We start from the raw sequence: 17,301 nt of genomic DNA on the forward strand, positions 1-17,301 counted from the left end.
TGGTTGCATCCCTCCCATCCAATAACATTAAAAGGAATTGTTTGGTGATGCTCTTTCTCTCCTCAGCCCTTAATTTCCCAGAGAATCATATCTGACCTGCAAATTTAGATGGCTGTGACTGAGATTTGTTCTTTAACTGTGGTCGTGCTGATGTAGCTGTTTTACAGTAAATGTGTCATTTATTGTACATCCTGCGTGGAACAGGGCATGCCACTGTTTGTTCTGCTTAGATTTTTAAACATTATGTCTGTTTAACATGATATTAATAGTAAAAAGGATTACCACATGCAATTTAGCTGTTAGTAGTTACCAGGAGGAGATAATATTTATGCTGGCTTTTTTATGGCAGGTCAATTATTTTGTTAGCACAGACAACAATATATTTGTATTGTGCAACTCTTACTAGGAACTGAACTGCACTGGAGAACAGGAAATCATGGGAAGCCGGATGGACTTGAATTAAAAGGAAGGGATTTGTTTTCCTTGTTTGAATGCCAGTGCCTGTTGCACTAGTGATTTACTGTATAATCTTTACTTCTCATTATGCAACGAACTAAAAGAAAAACCTACAGAAAATTTAAATGAATGGACTGTACCTATTCTTACTTTGAATTTAGTTTCTTTTCTCTTAATCAGTTTTGATGTGCTGCCACATGGTCTCCGCAGGTCAAGGCTCTAGATTCTCAACAAATTTTCAAGGTGCTATTTTGAAGAACTTTTTGAGCTACACTTGGCCAGAGCCATCCCCATTTGTACAAATGTACAAATGATCGCATAACCCAACAGAGAGTAGTTACAATTCTGCCACTTCTGTATGCTTTAGAACTACTGAGACCAAGTTACTTTCATAATCTGCCTGCTACATAAACACTTTATGACTCAGACTGGGGGAGTTTCATAAATACTTTGTTAATGGTTATTTTAAAAGATGCTGCCTTATGAAGGTGCTTAAAAGGTATCTCTTCCTTTTCATTTTTTTCCTCTTCAATCAGCACATTATCTTAATTGTACCTTTAATGTGGATTAAGTTTCAATAAAAGGGACTGCATTCATTTAAGCGCAAGCACTAGAGGCTGTTAAAACTTACTTGCAGTCAGTTCAAGTTTTAAAATTTTGGACTAACTAGCATAAATTGTATGGAAAATAATTTGCTTCTTCAAGTCCTCAATAAAGGTTCAGGCCTTCACTGTTGTCAGTGGGAGCTGAGCAGTTTTGGACTCTGCTGGATTACATAACAGGCCTGAATCTTAGAGTTAGAAGTTCTAAATTAGGTGTAGAACTGTTCTGCATCTGGGACTCCATTTTTGTAATGGAGATTAGAGCTAGCAAGAGAACTTGTGAGAACCACCTGTATCCCCTTGAAATTGTTATTCCCTGTGCAAGTCTTTCAAAACACAGCTCATAGTTTATCTGGCTCTCTCAAAGACACGACCTCCTTCCAAAATTTCACAGCCTTCCAGAATGATTTTCTTTGGCATGCTTCAGTCTTCCCATATTTCACACAGAATTTTTCTTTGGAAAGAAAATATTTTCTTCCAAAGTTACTTTTCAGCTTAGTTCTGGTGATTTCACTGGAGATTGAATTAAGCCCTTTTAATTAGGCCCTGAAGTCAGCTGGCCATAAGTTAAACCTGGCACTTGCTTCAAGCTGGTCCTACAGTTTTTTGTTTTGTTTTTTTTGTTTCACCAATGGCCAACACTCAAGCTACCACATTCATGGAATTACACGTGCACTCATAAATTCACTCAAAGCCTATTTATACCAGCTTGGAATGTGTCTGTGGGTTGTGTTTAACATTTATATGTAATTGCCCTTGGGCTTCAGCTGGGCTTATATTCAACATTAACAGATAATAGTTGGTGTGCAGCAGTCAGCTCTTCCTCACCATGCATCAGAAGTTCATGTCTGGCAGATAAACTGTAGTATTTTAAACTCCAGGGGGTCAGAAGAGATTGTTCTTCCCCACTGCCAAAACCTATCTATCTGAGCTTCCAGATCCAAAGTATATTTTGGGATGATGTGAAATGTGCTGCATTTTAAAAGCACCGTCATCTTAAACCTTTATTGAAATTACAAAGGAAATGAGATATGTAGGAGAGCAAGGAGAAGATAAGATGGCTGAGAAAGACAGTCCTGGACTGTGTAGTCTTCCCTTGATACTTAGTGTACAGAAATAGCCTTACCTGTACTCTTCACTTGTGTCTTTTAATGCAGATTTGGAAGTCCTAAGCTAGTTCAGTATCAGTGACTGAAATTGTCATTGTGTTCACCTTGGCAATGAGTTTGAGTATGGTCTTGCATACAGTGCATAAATTACAGTTACAGGAAGAAAAATTACCTAGGTTTAATTAGTTCCAAAGCATAATAAAAAGAAACACAGTGCAGACTGTGCAGTTCACAAGGATAATGTCTTCCTTGTCAGACATTTGCTTTAAAGGCAGATATAAAATAATACTTAAGATATATGAGAGAATAATCAGCAAGTATTCCTTGATACCTAGCTAAGCCTTTGTACTTCTAGTCCCTAGAGATAAAGACTCTTCCTAAATACATTTGTGTATTAGAGTAAGACTTCCAGGACTACAGCATGTACTGATAAGGAAATGAATGCATGGGGAGGTTTATAGTCTTAGAGTTTGTATTAAGAGACTTTTATTCTACTGTAAAAAAGATGTGAAGTTTGCTGTTGTTTCAGCAGGGCACCTGTAAAAGGACTACAAAGAGAATAGGCCTTAATGAACTAAAAAAAAAAAAAAAAGCCAAACCTCTCTTTACTGAGTATGCTATTACTGAAACACTTGTAGTGCTGTCTAAGGGTCAAAAAAAAAAGATGGTACACATCCTGTTATGTGCTGTGAAAATCTGTCTAAATTATCCATATAAAAGCTGGAGGGAGATTGCAAGTAAAGTAGTATCATGTATAGAATAATTTGCTGGCAGAGTCCAAAATGAAACTCAAACTATATAATGCAAGACTCCAGATTCACACAGCAAGAGAAAATTTTCCTGTTTGGAGTTCAGAGTCTTAAACTTAATTTCAGTAGCACTTCAGCCAAGGGCTGGATTTCTGCTGTTTCCTATTTTCTTTTCCTATCCCAAATACTTGTGTGCCTAACTGGATCATCCTTTGTGCATTACAGCTTCAGGAGGCCCTGCTGATTCACATTCCTTCTCACTCTCTGCTCCTAAAAGAAAGGCTGACCTCCTTTATTTGCATTTAGACTCCACAGAAAATCCCTCTGACCAGTATGCACATGTCTTCTATTCCTAAAGTTCAAAGCCAGAGTAGGCTACTCTTTCAATTTTGCACATTAGAACTTACCAAGTGTTCCAGGTGTGTTCTGTACTAAGCTGGAAGTCCTCAGAATTGGCACAAAGTTGAAGACATTTCGTCTCACCAGTGCTTGTGACCTTTACAACTGCAACACACAAATTAGGTGAGATGTTCTTATTTAATTCCCAAGGACAAATGACACTGCAGCCTGTTGAGAAATCCCTTAACAACATCCCTAAATGGCAACGGCCATTTACACATCCCTAAATGGCAAATGGCAATGACCTGGACAGCCTTGGCCCTAAAGACAAACAGGGCCCTAAAGACAAACAGGGTAGCTGAGAGGGTCACCCAGACCACCCTGTGAGGTGCTTACTGTGTCTGGCTTCTCAGGCTTTAGAAGGAGATGGAGGAATCTCTGTCCCTGTGTACAAACACTCATCTCTGAGCATCCCTCTAGACTCTTGCTGCCTCAGTTATCTACTCCAGAAAGGAGGGAAGTGCTGTGTTCAGCGAGGTGAGGAGTTGCAGCAGCATGTGCACATCACAGCTGCTGGGATTGCACCACAGCACTGAGTGCTCCAACATGCTCTGTGAGCCTTGGGGTGCTTTAGATAGCTCTGCCTCCTGGGCCAGTAGTGACTTCCCTGTCAGCTCAAACATTTCTCTCACTGCAGCCTTTTCTCCTTTTCTTTACAGCTAGGAAACTCAGAGGAATCATTTTGTCAGCATAGCTGACAAATTAGAACAATGATATTGGTTGTAAATACTATTGTACACCTACACCTTTGTAATCTGCTTCCATTGAGAGGAAAACTGTAGCAAACTCAGGTTGAACAGCAGGTTGATGGTATATTCTGTTATCACAGCTCAGCCTCAGCTTGTTCTGTGCAGCAACAGTAATAAAATTTACAGTAGCCAGAAACTTGTATGAAAATTAAAATTACATTGCCAAATATACTGGCCTGAGAATACTGGAACTGAAAATTTTTATTTAAGAAAGGTACCATCTACTTTGCATATATACATATATATATGGTGCGTGCTGAACACAAACAAGAGGTAACAGGTACATGATACATTGCAGAGCTTGGGCTATAAGAGTACTTGTGCTCAGGACTACTGTGCTGCTGTAATAACTTGTCTGTGAAAAACTTCTGTTGGCTGCCAGTTTTACAGACATTGACAAGAATTTTCTCCTTTTCCTATAAAAACACAATATTTTCTGCTTCTTCAAAACAAAAAGACCTGCATTTGCATAAGAGAGTGAATTATACATAATACATTTAGTCCTAGGCCAGTGATGGGTTTACCGTTAGTCATATAATGGCTGACCGACTGTGAGAGATTAGATAAAGAAGATTCTATATTTGTAAAGGGAAGATCCTATCTCAAGCTGAAAAAGGCTTGAGGTGCTGAAATGTAGTTTCAGTTTATTTTAAACAGAAAGCAGTTGTATATAACACTCATAAAGCTTTCATGGCTCACTTCACTTTACTTTGTATAGCTGGCCTTGCAAGGAACTAGGGAGAAATGTGGGGAAGGGTTCACACAATGTCTTTTAGGCACCTAGTTGGCAGGTCCTGACAGTTATGCAACTTCCTGAAAACTTCTGATTTTCATCTAATTCAGCTGTTTAAATTAGCTGGTGTGAACAGATTAGCTGGTGAGAGCAAATGAGAATGTGTGACAGAAAACAAAATAATTTCTGAAACATTTGTCAAAGCTATTTCTGAACAGATTGTGTATATAGAATAGATGCCAGAAAAGTCTAGCAAAAAGAATTATTGTTTTTAATCTGGGCAGAGCTAAGAAAATAGCTACTAACCTTACTTGTTTTGTAGAAGATATATCTCCCAAATTCATCCTAATGATAATAGAAATAATACCTATCCTCCTTCAGTTTCATGAGTCTCTAGGATATACCAGCTCCACCTCCAGATCTGTCTAGACTGTCTGAACAGGCAGGTCAAGAAATAACCAAATGAGACTATTACACTAAGAATTACAAAATCTGTAAGCCTCAGTTGAGTCTGTGTTGTAACATGTTTGGGACAATATTTTACATTCGCTTCTGTTTTCAGTGCTCAGTCTGGGAACCAGAAGTTGTTCAAATCCCAGAGAGAATACCTAAATCTCAGCCTGAAAGTTCAGTCTGACTCAAATTCCAGTAATAATTAGTTTCTGCTGTAGGGAAGTTAATTTGGGGAAAGTTTGGTTTGAAGGGCAGTTTCAGTTTGAAGGGCACAGGGTTGATTTGCAAATACTCTGCAGAGCTGCAAGGAATGGGGGTAGGAAATTGCACACAACCTTGTGTACACACAGCATCAAAACAGACCACTCTCAATCTGTGAGTTTATTGAGGCTCCACCCAGTAAGAAATCTTTGTGATGCAATCACAGCTCTTGCATTTAATTTTGAAAATATACTTACTGTTATTTAATAAAACTATCTGCAGAAAAGTCAGTCATTCTCTGAAAACTGATTTCAGTGGACCTAAAATTTTACTACAGATGTTTGGACAGTATCCTCTTTAAGAGTGATGACCAGATTTACCATTCTTTTACATGGTTGGGAGGAAAGAATAACTATAATTAAGAGTAACTGGGATTAAAATGACAACAGAAAGGTGATCCTACTTTGCCTTCCTAAAATTATGAAGAACAGAATGAAAGAAACTGGGCAAATGGGGCTTATTTCCTTAATTCTATTTGGCTGATATTACATCTTCACAGTGTATCTGCTCCTCTCACAGCTGAAGACTGTAGAGAAATTGTTTTGCTATCATCTGATTTGCACAATCATCTATCATTCTTGTCTTCAATAGCTATATCCAAAGCATGTCACTGAGCTGCAGACAGGGGAAATACTTCTGGCAAGTGGGTAACTCAGCTGTCAGTCATGAGTTTATATTCTGACTCTTTGGCCTTTGCTGCTTTGCCCTATTTGAGCAGTGGTTTGTGTGGGAGAAGTTGGGCTTCTCTTTACACTTCCTGCTGGCCTGTGTTTCTATCATTCCATGGTGACACAAGGAGCAAATTGGACTAGGGTGTTGTAAATTTGGCTGCTGTACTGGGAAACAGCTGTGGATGAAAATGACAGATGCAGCGACAGGATCTGAGTTATGTAGCAGTATGACAAGTCAGAGGCAATGAAAAGTCTTGAATGGCACTTTGTGGCAATTTGGAAAAACTTCCTGGAAACTTTTATGGCACGGACAGTTGTTAGATTACACTTTGCACAGAAGGCCACGTAGAGCCCAAATTAAGTCCCTGTTACACTGCCTTTGTCTCAAATCAGTGGAATCAATGAAGAAATGCATTGCTCACACAGCTGTTGGCACAGTGAATGGAAGGTGGCAGAAGAGTCAGGGCCTGAATGCCAGCCCAGCACAACAGAAAGGGCTGAGCCTGGATCTGAGGAGAAGGTTCAGGAGGTGGATGTGCTGTTCCACAGAGGATTCAGCGGGGTGAAGAGTATTGATGGCTAGATACGGGCAGCGTGTTGCCCTAGGGGACACTTTTTTTCTTGTCTGTTGAAAATAGCATCAGTGCTGACTGCAGCTGAAGCCTCACTTCTTGTAAATGACTTCAATCATAACAGAATTAGTGTGACCACAGCCTCGGCCCTGCTTGGCGTTCAACAAGCTCCTCCTCCTGAGCACTCAGTAGCTCTCTATGGCTTAAATAAACAGCTTTATGAACTTCTACAGGTCTATTAATTGGATCTGCTCGTTAGCAAGTTATACAGCTGTTGCATTGTATGTAATTTAACCTACTCGGGAAGTAAAGGTGTTTCAGGCTAAGGGGTGAGGAGGCCTCAGTCCTGTGGAGTCCCAGGAGCAGGGCCCTGCTCAGAGCTGCTCTGGGGGACACAGGCTCCTGCAATTGGCTTTATTTTACAGCTGTCCCTTCCCCACCAACTGTAAATATTGCAGCCTCTTCAAAAGTATGGCTTTGCTGTGCTCCTGAGCATGGCTCAAATTCTCCCACACTCCTTTAACAGATTTGCTTCACTTTTCAGCCACAGTAAAAAAAAGGTCAAAGGAAAGAGCTGCGTGAGGGGAAGGGGCTGGAATCACCACTCTTCATGTACTATTTTAGCACTAGGGAGTAAAATATCTTGCATGTTTCTATTGCTTTAGCTGCAGAGTACTGCAAATTCCCTATTTGCCTTGCTGGTGCTTTAGTAAAACTGAGATTGAGAGATTTGACAGCTGAAATTACTACAGAAGTCTTCAGGAGATTCCTTCTGTGCCCTTTAGATGTGACGCTACCCTTAAATCAGTGTACACAGGTAAACAGACATTTTAGAGAGGCCTTCATTCACTCTTAGAGAAAGTCAGAGTGATATTGTGAACACACATCCTGTGGTTAGGATTTCCTTATTGCATTGGAGCAACCCACATATACCTACTAGGAGGATGTACCTGGCCACTACATTGTATGCTGGGGAGAGAAAGAGAGAAGGAAAAGAAGGGGAACAAGAATTAAGGCATATAAGGATTATATAATTCAAAAATACAAGTCAGCTTTGTCCCCTCTTAAGAGACATTTTGTACAATTTTGACCTTCTTTCCTTACTTATAGTTTTGGTTATACTTTTTTTTTTCTGAGCTATCCCATATTTGCATTTCATAATAAAGACAAAATGAAGACACTTAGGCACCTCATGTGGGAGTATATGGCTTATTTCTGCTAAACTTACTCTAAAGCAATAGAAGAGAGAAAGAAAACAGGTTTGTTTCTGCCAGGAAGAAAAAGAAATTGACTCAATCCTTATACTTTTCATTCCACACCTCTCAGTGGGAAGCCCCTTATTCTATATCTAGGTCTAGTTTTGGTTGGTTTTTTCAGAGGTGGCAGAGAACCTTCAACATTGTGCTTGTTCTACCAGTAATGCTGTCATGTGGGCACTCTTCTGTATAGCAGGGCAAGAGCCATTAGTTTGGAGCCTGAAGGGTTAAATGATACTAGTGTGGAGCTGGGAAAAAGAGTATGAGAAAGGGATAACAATCTCTGCTGACAGCAAACCAGTCTGGCAGCCTTCACCCTACAAAGACTTTTTTTCCAATTTAACAATGCCATTCACATTCAGGCAGTAACAGGAGCTCCAGTCTCCTATCTGCTGCATAGCACAACATTCCCTACTTCCCAAATTTATATCCTTGCAGCTGCTGTGGGAAAATGCATCATTTGACAGCTAATTCCAGCTTTAAAATTAAGCAGAAATGCTTCATTTTTTGGGGAAGCAACACACCAGGAACTCACATGAGTTCCTATGTGTTCTTTTTCCCTTTTTTCATAATGTCCAGTCCACTGAGTGATCCTTAGTCATGTCTGAGGAGGAAACCTATTCATTCCAAAGAAATGTCAATTAAGTAAGACCTGATTTGGTAAATAAGAAACAAATTATTCAGTAAGGATCACTACAGAACACACACACTCAGTGTCTCCTAAAAGTGGCTTTATCTTTAAAAGGAATGTGAATTACAGTAGGGGGAAGAGACCTTTTATCTCCCAAACTCTGAAGATGACTTCATTTACTGCTGGCAGTTCCTGTAAGCACTGTAGATCTGGGCTGATAGAGCACATTTCTGCGAAAGACTCTGTGCCTTCTTTGAAGTGATTTGGTTCAGCTGGCTTTCTAAGTCAGCTTTCATGGATTTCAGGAAATGCTTGGGGGAGAGGGGAATCACTTTCTCATAATGCAGGTGACACTTAGCCAAATCAGGCATCTCAGGTCATTCACATCTGCAGTTTCTGGGGGCAGTGTTTTTGTGTTTCATGAGCAGATGGAAACAGAACAGTCTAATGTAGTTAAACTTCCTCTGAATGCCGTTTAGCCACTAGAGATTACAGCTGCAAATGTAGAGGCTTATGCTCTCTGCATCCCCGTCACGGGGCTAAGTCATAGGCTCTTTTAACATGTCAAATCTCTGCTCTGTAGATCAGGAGGAATTTAAGATGCGAAACATCTTTTTTAAGTCTAAGGATGTCTGCACCTTTGCTATTTATTTGTGTATGCAAATTTTTGAAGGGAACTAAGCTATCCTTTCCCCAGTGCACCACAATGATACAGCATTCACAGACTTTTGAAGTGTGTGAAGAGCATTTCTGGACAGTTTTATATTTGCCCACCAAGGTTCATGGGGTTTAGTCATGTCAGACAGCAACCTCTTCTACCTTAGGGCTTTGCACCTTGTACAGAAATAAGACAAACCAATGTTGGTGCAGTTTGCTCAGCCAAGGGTTTGATTTACTCTGTCAAAAACTGTGCATCACTGCAGTCCTAACACATTGTCCCTGCTCTCATGGATTTAGAAGAGAGATGCATTCCTGCGCAGATTCACCCTGAGCATATTTTCATCTTGCTTGCCCTTTTTTGTTATAGGCTTTTGGAGGCAGGAATCCTCTGCCTGCTGGACTAGCACTGAGACAGACTAATTTGGTAGGGCAAAGAAGCAGGACCACATGGAGACCTGTCTGCACTTACACACTCAGTTAAGCAGTTAGTCTGCCAGCAGGATAGGTGCCAGAGCCTTTAAAACTAAAAACAGAGATGCTATTTTTTTAAAAACTGTGACAATAAAGTTTATTATGTTAATATAATTAAAAATATTATAAAATAGTAAAATATTCTGCTTGGCAGAAAAATTATGCCAGGGTTTTAAAACCCCAGGTTTGTGCAAACAGTTTTTGTAAACATAAGAAGTCAAGTGTTCAGGTTCTATCTCAAAATACAGTAAATTGCTACAAAAATAAGTTTGCTCACTGTCAAACATATTTAAAAACCCAGGAAGCTGGATTTCGTTACACATGTCTAATGTGTCCCTATACAGTTAATGCTGCACTTATATCTGAAATGGGAAGGATTTCAGATAGTCCTTTAAAACAGGATTGAGTGGGATCTGATTTAAGTTCTCTCTTCCAAAAGTCTTCACAATGCTTTTCCGGCAGAGCTCCTGCAGTGGTTGCACCCGGACTTTGCGAAGGGGGGTAACCAGTACCTTCCTCGGGGAGCTTAGGTAATGTTCCAGCAGTTTAAAAAGACAGTCAAAAGTCTCTTTGCTGCCATCCAGGCTGAAACGCCCGGTCTGAAAGTTAATCCGGATACTGGTGGGCCCAGTCGCAGTCTTAACACTGATGGCAAAGAAGCAATTCTTTTGTGTGCTGTCCCTGATGAGGAAGGTGCCCTCGGGCTCAGACTTAAGCTTCTCGTGGGCAGCACTGACAGTCAGAGGCCCCCAATAGAAGCCACAGGCATCCAGCAGGCTGCTGGCTCGAGTGATGCTACTGAAATCCGCTTGGGAGCGAAAGGTTCGGAAGTGTGTGTTGCCCTGTGCCTGCACAGTGCCGGGCCGGCCGGGGCCCTGGAAGCCTCGTGCCTGCGAGCGATCCCGTGCCGGAGGGTCAAGAAGCCGTCTAGGGTCTGCTCCAAGTGCATTATCTGCTGACACCTTGCTGTGCGCTACCATCCTACAGCCGAGAGCAGCCGATGCGGTCTTCCATAGCGTCAGCGGCTACGGCAGGGCGGCCTTCCAGCAGCTACTCTGAAATGCCAAGAGAGACACCAGGTGAGACCGATCCCCAGGGACAGGCGGCTGCAATAGCTGAATGACCAAATCTTCCATTGATACACCTCCACCCATTAGAAAATAATGAAATATTCATTTTCAGTTTACACCAGGCAAACAACTCTCTTTTGGACACGATTAGCAGCCTATCACTAGGCAACTCCAAAGCTCCAAAAATATTTAATAAGGATCATTAACAGCTACAGAAGTTAATACAGTTTCCCTGCTATGAGCCCTTTCAGGGCCTAGCAATTCAAATGACTTCTCAATGAGAAGTCATCTCATGGACACCCTCTCCCATTCTCAAGTTTTTAAAGAACTATTCAACAAGATTTTACAACTGAATTACCGATTTTTCTGCCTTCCCAACTACAATGTCAGAACTCAGCACACAATGTCGTTATTTGGTGCAAGCATTGTGTGCAAAAGAGAAAGTGGATGAAGGCTGTGTTCCCAGGTAACTGGGGAAGAGAGTGTGCCATTGGATAACTGAAATGTAACTTGGAGGAGAGCCTGTAACACGGGTCGATTTACACAGTAATCCTAAAACTTCTTTCCTCTCTCCTGTTAACCTGAGGCTCAGCCATAAAAGGCAATTTCCATTCCCCCAAGTTTCCCTTGGGAGAGCAATGCTACAACCTACTAGCTTATACAGATCAACCTCTGAACCCTTAAAGCATTACTCTGCAGTCTCTCTCTCTTTTTTGTATCACATGCACTTTAAGTGGCCCAATCTAAATTGCTTCCTATTGATATATCTTTCAACATGAAGGACTAAATTCATCCCTCGTGTTACTTCAAAGGAATTAGCAGTGCTGCACCAGGAATGAGTTTGGCCTGAAATGTCTGCCTCTGACAGTGTGGTTCAATATATCTCCGCTGGCTGCCTTGACCTTACTGGCAAGCATAGATTTTAGGATTTATCCCTATAGTCAAATATAGATCTGCAGCAGCAGCTTGTTGAGAAACCTTGAAGGATTCTCAGAAATGAATCCCTCAGCCGTCTCATAGTTCAGGGTAACATGCTAATGAGTCTTTCAAAGAAAGCATGCCGCTGGATTCCTGTCTGTGCTAATTTAACAACTTGATGTTTGGTCTCATTTAGGTCACATTACCACCTCAAGCACCTACGAGGGTTATAAACTCCTTAAGCTGGCAAGTAACAGGCTGAACGTAGCACTGGGCTTGCTTTGCACAGCAGAAGGAAACTGATGCCAGTTTTTCCAATTACTCGGCCAGGATTATCACTCAGTATTTAAAGTTAAAAATTCAGTTTCAGGACACCCTGGGGAGAAATAAGTACTAAGCCCGAGATCTAAAAATCAAAGGGCTCCGTAGCAGAAGCCGTAGGGAGCCAAGCGAGAGTTTGCAGTGCCTTTCCAAAGCGCACAGAGCAAACAGGGGACACGCCAGTCTTGGGAGCCCGAAAACCAGGGCAGGGATCTGGGACAAGGGTGCCAGGACTGCGGCGGAGCGGAGCCTTCTGCAGGGTCCCGAGCCCGGCTGGTCCCGTGCGGGCACTGCGGGCCCGGGGCTGCCCCGGCTGCCACCGCCGGCGCGGAGCCTGCGAACCCCGCTGCGCGTTCCCTTCAGTGCTTGTCCCACTGTTTCACACCAGTCACGACAGGTCTGTCTGGGCACGGGCACTAAGCCAAAAAGGGAGGGGGAAAATGTATTTTAAAAAAGTAATAAATTAAAGGGCAAAGACTCCAGAAGTCACCACGCTCTTCCACATCTGGCAGGGCTCCTCCGAAATCTGAGCTCATCTGGCTGCGGCGCCCGAGCCCTCGGTGCACGTCAAGGTGGGCGCGGACCCCCCGGGGCACAGACCCTCCCTTACCTCGGGGTGCCGCGGGTGGGGGCCGTCCCCGGAGCGCAGCACACGCTGCCAGTCCCAGTCCTGCTGCTAGTCCTGGTCCTGGCCCCGGCGGCCGGCCGAGCATCCTCCAGCGGGGGCCCTGCCTGGCGCCGCGGCGAGCCGGGGCTGCCGCGGGGCGGGCGGGCGAGCGGCACCTCCAGCGCTCTGTGTCCGCGCATCGCCCCGGCGTTTATTTAACGCGGCCGAGCTCAGCTTGGCTCCTCCCCTTCTCGGAAAACATGTGGCTACGTTCACTTTCGCTTTACCAACGGCTTGGTGGCCCTGAGCCAGTCGTAGTCACGGCTCCAGAGAACGCCCCGCGGGCTCCCCGCCCCGCCGCTGGCGATGCTCTTCAACCTCTCTTCTTCTATCCGACTACGTCTGGGTTTATTCTTTTATTGCTTTTTTTTTTGTCCCCCCCACAGCCCCGGCGGAGCAGGTGGTGGCCGCGGGCAGGGTCGAGAGGTGCTGCGGGGCAAATCCGAGCACGGGAGCGCTCTGAGGCCCCAGGGAGGCCAGGGGACACTAGAGGTAGGTGATGGATGAGGCTCTGACTGACAGCTACCTCAAAACATGATGGGGAAATAGCAAGAAAAGCAAGCGAGCAACCACTGCGGGGAGGTTTAACTGAAAATAGCTGCTGTCCTCAGAGCTAACGGGTCAGTATGGACAGAAGAGGTGAGAGTACTTAATGTATAACTTAAATGTTCAAGAAAGGACAAAATATTATATAATAATCTCAAAGTGCAAAAAGCATTCATAGAAGCTTATGATCCTTCCACTGAGAAGACTGTAACGATCCTACACTGAGGTTTGCGTTCTCAAAGCAGAATTTCCCTAGGGTTTTCTCCAGAGTAATCAGAATTAAAAGTAACTGTTCCAATCCCAGCTGTATTTATGACCTTGCCAGCAGTCAATGCAGGAGACTTGGAATCCTCTCCTGCTCACCCAGAAGGAGATCTGAAACCTCAAATACCCCACCAGCATCTTATGTGCTTCCTTAAGCAGGCCCACTAAGTGTGCTTTCTTCCAAAGAGTATGTTTCTTAAAGTAATAACCACTACATTTTAAAGGCCAAGAGGTTTCCCTGCCTTTAACATGACATTTTGTGACAATGCAAAGGAAATGCCTCTGTCAAATGGTTAAGGGGAGAGGGGCTGGAAGTGCCTTGTGAGTTGTCCTTTGGGATGAAGTTGAGGGAACATATTTCTTGCTTTGAGACTAAATATTCTTTTCAAAATCCAGTGTGATCGCAGACTGACTTAACCTGGTGGCAATACAGCACCTTACAGTGATGTGCAGCCAGTGTACAATAGGTGAATCTGGAAATTTCTGATGATTTTTTAGCCACCAAAATTTACTGCTTATGTTCTGTCATGCAAAGGCATAGTTGTCATGAGTTTGGAGAAGCAGTGTGCTATTAATTTTAAGACCTGGCACAGAGATTCACTTTATGCTCTCAATCCTCTCTCAAGTTTTGAGCAACAGAGCTTTAGTCAAGGTTTGGCATAAGCTACTTCAGAAAGCTCATGTGCTTTACTGTGTAAAACAAAAACATGAAGGAGTGGTGGAACTGGAACTTCCCTTAGAATTTGAACATGCAATATTGCCACTCTTTGCTTTGGCATAGTGTGCTCCATGCACTAGATTCCATGGTTTGGATACAGCACTGTTACTGTTCACACAGGTAGTACAGCCAGGCCTTGCCCTTAACAGCTTAAAGTCTACTTAGCTAAGACAAAGTCTCCTTCCTCCCCCCTGCCCTTCAAAGAAGAGGGTTTTGAAGTGCTTAACTCTGTCAAGATAAGGTAAATCAGAACCAAAAGTACAGCTCAGATCCTCTTAACTCCTCTCCCAGTCCCTGGGGCACCCAGTGAATGAGTTCCCTGCAGCTGCAGCCTTGTCCTGCTGTCGCTGTGGCTGTAAGGGGCAGAGTACTTCATGGCACAGTGGGGTGTGTGTTTCTCACATGAGACAGAGTTGGCTGAGGGTTGCTGTAGATGTGCCAAGAAAGCTGTTTCACTCTCGTGTAATTTTTAGTTTTGTAAGATCATAGGGGAAAGAAGGATCTTGCAGGTGCACATGCAGTCTGTCTGCCATGGACTGAGTAGTGCAGCTGACAAAGTGTCCATCCAAAAAGTCGTGTTCATTGAGCAGGAATGTGGTAATAATATTCTGTTGCAAAGCTTCAGAGTTTGGCAAGGCTCAAAGACTCCCAGTCGCAGAGGAGAGTGATGGAGTGAACCTGCCAGCTTGGACACCAGAAGCCAAGTGTGTCAGGTTGCTGCTTATGGAGTTTGACATCCTATGTGAGGCCCGTATATGAATCATAGTGACAGTGGTCCAGAGTGCTCCATGAAGTGCCTCAGAAAGGCTTGCCCAGGAGCAGTGGGCTTCAGATGTAGTGTGTGAAGGAGATCGGCCCAGTGAGTGAAGTTTTTGTGAAAGGAGTTGAGAGTTAAGATATGAGGGTCCCACAAGTTGAGCTTTCTTGGGAGATCTTCAGATTTACCCACTCATGTTTTGTTTTTGCAACCCTCCATTCCCATCCTTCCGTATCCTTTCCTGTAGCCTCTCCCTCACCTTAAACCCCGGCAGTGTGTGCCTCGGGAAGAGCTCTCTGCCAGCAGGATCCCCCAGGCTGCGGTCACTGGACCCAGCAGAGGGCAGTGCAGAAATGGGAACCGGGGCAGAGCTGCTGGACAGGGCTCACAGCAAAACATCTTCACATAAAGGACTGAAGGAGAAAGAACTGCTGCCAGTCCAGGTGATTCTGATCTGTGCTCTGGCAACTTAAGGAGCACTTGCTGCTTTTTGCAAGGTGAATTAGACTTAGAGTCTGTTTGGTAAGTAAAGCCGTCCATGTGAAATGCCTATTTTCCTCCATGTGGAAAAACAACAATTCCCTTCCTTGTTGATGGTCCCAGAAAGGAAGAGCAAAATCTGGAGAGAAAATTACTTGGAGACATTATCTCATCTTCCTTTCTCCCTTGTTTCTAGAGCAGGAAAGTAAATGCTTTTGCTCTGAAGGTGTCAATAAACCTCCAAAAGCCAGGACAAAGAACAAACTCAACTTTTGTTAAAAATAAAAGTTCTTAGCCCTATTTTGCCAACATTGTTTTGAAAAGTGACAGAAAATTCAGAGGAATTGGTGGGCATTTGTGCAGCAGGAATATGGCTTACTGGGTAGAAACAGAACAAAGGTGACAGTGAATCTGTTTTGAAAGCACTGGGAATAGAGCTGTCAGGTAAGGTCTGCCAGGAGGCAGCAAGAGAATAAACATGGTTGTGAAGATGGTTTTGAAGGTAGGAGAGTGCTGTATCTGTTGGGGATACATGAGACATTTGCCTGTTGGTTAGTTTTCCAAACCCCACACTCTTAGCCCAACTAAACAGAATGATGCAGGCAGAGCTTCCTCTACTTGTGCTCCAAGCCTTTCTTCACCCTCTAAAATCACCAGGAGGGAGGAGGTTGTGATACCATGTGTGGTATTTCCCAGTATAAATTCCATTATGGGGCTTTCCACACCCTGCTGAATTCATCCCCACTGCAGGGACAGTCCTCCAGGAAAAAAAAAAATCAACAAACATGAAAAGCTTAGGATCAGCAGGCACTCCACATTTTAGCTTTTTCCTAGCTTTTGAGAATAGAAGCAGACACTGATTCTGTTATGAATCTGGATTAATGGGTAGGCAATGTATCTGTGGGACAGCATGTTTAGAGTTTGGTATAGTAAGTGGGGGATCAGTGTGGGAATCAATATGGAATTGATACTTTCTTGCAAAAATAGTTCAGTAAATAGGGTCACCTATATGACTATTAGTCTTTTGAGGTTAGAGTCTCTTGTGCTGATACTGTACATGGTAGCTCTTACATGAATGTGCTCAGTATCTAAACTGATCAAGTCACCAACATCATCTTTAGAAAAGGGGAACTGAAGCACCAAGAGATCCAGTGATTTGCTTGAAGTCAGAGAGTGAGATAGTATGCAGATTGGCTAGGAATGGAGCATAGTTCATTCTAGTATAGGCCCTATACTAGAAACTTAACCACAATACCATCCTTCCTGTTTTAGTGGGTTTTGTTTTCTTCTCCAGAATCTGAATTTTCATTTAAACGAAACCCTTGAAATCGGAATTCTTTGATTTTGCAAGTAAATCAGACACCACACTGTCTCTGAGTCTGCTTTCAGATGCAATGAAACCAGCAGCACTGAGCCAAGCATGAACCTCTGTCACCCACTTTGATGAAGTATTTGGGTTAGAGTTTGATATATTTAAACAGGATGTGTCCAAGAGATGAAGCTATTGTGACATTTCCTCACACACATCTCCATTCCCATGCTATCCAGTCAATCATTTTCTAAGAGATAATAAGTGGGCCTGATGAATACAGCTCATCTTCTTATCCTTTTAGTCAACTCTTCCAGGTAAAACAGCTACAGATGTTACTCACTGGTATTAGTTATCATGCTAGGTATCACTGAAGAACAATGTGTGTCTGGCCAGGCTGTCAGTCACAGCATATTCATCATTATGCCAAGAACAAACTACATTTTGAAGATGTCACCGATTTGTTATCAAGCCTTGAT

At 43.0% G+C, this 17,301-nt stretch overlaps 1 protein-coding gene and 1 long non-coding RNA gene across 3 annotated transcripts in view; one reads left to right on the forward strand and one right to left on the reverse strand.

Annotated features, from left to right (window-relative positions):
• LOC131584702 (uncharacterized) overlaps positions 1-17,301 on the forward strand; it is a 56,485-nt gene that overhangs the window by 20,961 nt on the left and 18,223 nt on the right. Inside the window, exons 1-2 of one of the 2 annotated variants that reach the window (XR_009278786.1) lie at positions 10,773-10,851; positions 13,135-13,240. The exons of the other annotated variant lie outside the window; for it this stretch is intronic. This is a non-coding gene — a long non-coding RNA (uncharacterized LOC131584702). Of the gene's footprint in view, positions 1-10,772; positions 10,852-13,134; positions 13,241-17,301 lie in introns of those variants that run through there. 2 annotated transcript variants of the gene reach the window in all.
• On the reverse strand, positions 10,129-10,752 carry SOCS1 (suppressor of cytokine signaling 1). Its single transcript, XM_058850071.1, has one exon. It carries the CDS (start codon positions 10,750-10,752, stop codon positions 10,129-10,131), a length of 624 nt encoding a protein of 207 aa, XP_058706054.1.

The sequence above is a fragment of the Poecile atricapillus genome, chromosome 14 (genome assembly GCF_030490865.1).
Source record: "Poecile atricapillus isolate bPoeAtr1 chromosome 14, bPoeAtr1.hap1, whole genome shotgun sequence".
Taxonomy (NCBI): Eukaryota; Metazoa; Chordata; class Aves; order Passeriformes; family Paridae; genus Poecile; species Poecile atricapillus.

What these genes read in the sequence shown, in the direction of transcription:
- SOCS1 (XM_058850071.1), bottom strand. Translation starts at nt 10,752, where the DNA reads ATGGTAGCGCACAGCAAGGTGTCAGCAGATAATGCACTTGGAGCAGAC.